The sequence below is a fragment of the Otolemur garnettii genome, unplaced genomic scaffold (genome assembly GCF_000181295.1).
Source record: "Otolemur garnettii isolate 467f Iridium unplaced genomic scaffold, OtoGar3 scaffold00021, whole genome shotgun sequence".
Lineage (NCBI taxonomy): Eukaryota > Metazoa > Chordata > Mammalia > Primates > Galagidae > Otolemur > Otolemur garnettii.
The window spans coordinates 281,808-284,294 of record NW_003852416.1 but is presented as its reverse complement, the minus strand read 5'-3'; the positions used below and the strand labels follow the sequence as shown (position 1 = coordinate 284,294).

The 2,487-nt window shown below is 34.0% G+C and overlaps 1 protein-coding gene across 3 annotated transcripts in view; it reads left to right on the top strand.

Annotated features, from left to right (window-relative positions):
* The window catches only part of PLEKHA1 (pleckstrin homology domain containing A1), a 59,960-nt gene that overhangs the window by 28,686 nt on the left and 28,787 nt on the right, over window positions 1-2,487 (top strand). For all 3 annotated transcript variants that reach the window (XM_023511729.1, XM_023511731.1, XM_023511730.1), the window contains exon 5: window positions 194-319. In XM_023511729.1, the coding sequence (XP_023367497.1) occupies window positions 194-319 (126 nt within the window). The remainder of the gene's footprint in view (window positions 1-193; window positions 320-2,487) is intronic.

Here is a 2,487-nt window from a genome sequence, read left to right as displayed (position 1 = left end):
AAAAAAAAAAAAAAAGTATTTTTCTAACACAAAAATTAAGTGTGAGAACTTAGAGTACATACACATGCACTGTAAATAATTTTCATATGGATTTGTCACTTATAAATGGACAATTAATTAGAAATTCTGCGATAAAAGAGGGTCACATATATAATGCTGGTTGCAAAATGATTAATTTGATTTACTATTTCAGGTACCAAAGCAGTCAGACTCACAACCTAATTCTGATAACCTAAGTCGCCAAAGTGATTGTGGGAAGAAGCAGGTGTCTTACAGAACTGATATTGTTGGAGGTGTACCCATCATTACTCCAACTCAGGTGGTAAATTAATTCTTGTGTTGTGGGAGGGGATAATTGATTTTTGTTTCATTAGCAAAACTAAAACAATATATCTCTACTAAATTAATACACAAGTATTAAAAAATTTTATTTATTTCAAAAGCATATATCTATTGTGAAAAGTTTGGAAATCGGAGATAACACTGTTCATGATTTCTCTGAGCCTTTCTTCTGTATACTCTTCCCCTCAGAAATGGAAATAGGAATTATATATTAGACTTATGAACATTTTTAACTTGCATCATGAACATTTTCTATTATCAGAAGTTCTTATATTTCATTTTTAATGACCACATAATAGTTCTTCCATGGATTTACAATAATTTACAAATCCTTTGTTGTGGACAAATAGAGTTTTCTTTTATAGACAATGATATGATGAATGTACTTGTAGCTGATAGAATTGTAGATGATATGAACAAAAATTTCTGCTCTAGTGAGAGCTTATGTTTTCACCAAAGTTGGATTAAATAATCTAGGGGTATATATGTGTATTTCCTTTTTCCTAAAGTAATGATTTTAACCTATTAAATTTTCATTAATTTGTGACTAGACTGAGCTGCTTTCACCTGTGTTATGATTGTGTTGACTCTTGGTTGTATTAAGATATTATAGTAGTTTGTATTTCTGCCTGTTTTAATTTTGCATAGAATTAAAATTTTGTTGTATTTTCATATTGGTGTAGATGTTTTGGTGGATTCTATGAGAGGTGCTATTAAAAAGATCCCAAAGAATTCTGTTGCTTTATTATTTTGTAATATGATTTTTACATTTTATAAAGCAATATTTATCATACAAGCATTTACACCATAAGGTAATAAGGAAATTAAGTAAATTCTTGTTTGTATGATTAATTTATTCGGTAAACATTGGGTAAACAGTGAGTTAAGTGCTGAGATTACAAAGTTAAGTACATAATTTAGAATATGTGGGACGCTTAAGACTTACATTTTCTCTTGAAATTTAGAAATTCCTGAAAATACACTCTGGACTTATTTGTGAGATTCTAGCTTATCAGCTGCTATAAGTAAACAAGACACTAGTGCTTTGAGGAACAGGAAAATCTGGGTACAGGAATTTTTTTTAAAAAAAACACTGGACTTTGGCTTGGCACCCATAGCACAGTGGTTATAGTGTCAGCCACATACATCAAGGGTGGTGGGTTCAAACCCAGCCTGGGCCAACTAAACAACTGCAACAACAACAAAAAAATAGCCAGGCGTTGTGGCAGGCACCTGTGGTCCCAGCTATTTGGGAGACTGAGGCAAGAGAATCACTTAAGCTCAAGAGTTGGAGGTTGCTGTGAGCTGTGACACCATAGCACTCTACCTAGGGCAACATAGTGAGACTGTCTCAAAAAGAAAAACACTGGACTTTCATGTAAAACATAAAATTAGATAAGAGCACAGGAGATAATCTTCAGGATCTAAGACTAAGTATAGAGTTCTTAGACTTGACATCAGAAGAACAGTCCATAAAGGCAAGAATTGATAAATTGGACCTCACAAAAATTGATAATGTTTGGTCTGTGGAAGACGTTGTTAAGAAGATGAAAAGCTATAAAGTGGGAAAAAATATTTGCAGCCACATATCCAACAAAGGACTTGTATCTAGAACATATTAAAAAACTCTCAGAACTAAACAGTAAAAACCTCAAGAAATCCAGTTAGAAAATGGGCAAAAATCATGAAGATATACAGAGGATAGATAAGCACAGGAAAAGATGATCACTGTCATTTAGCTGGTGGGGAAATACAAACTAAGATCATAATGAGATACCTCTGTACACCTGTCAAAAAGGGTGAAATAAAAATTATTCACACTACAAATGCTACAAAGATGAAATGCTATCTCTCATTCGCTGGTGGCGGGAATGTAAAATAGTACAGCCACTCTGAAAAGGTTTGGCAGTTTTTTAAATAAAAGTAAACTTGTAATTACTATAACTTAGCGTTTACACTTCTGGTCATGTATCCTGGGGAAATGGCAGATGATGCTGTCATAAAAAACATGAATGTTCACAGCTTCTTTCTTTCCTTCCTTCCTCCCTCCCTCCCTCCCTCTCCCTATGTCACCCTCAGTAGAGTCCTGTGGCATCACAGCTCACAGCAACCTTCCTTCCTTCCTCACTCCCTCCCTCTCCCTAT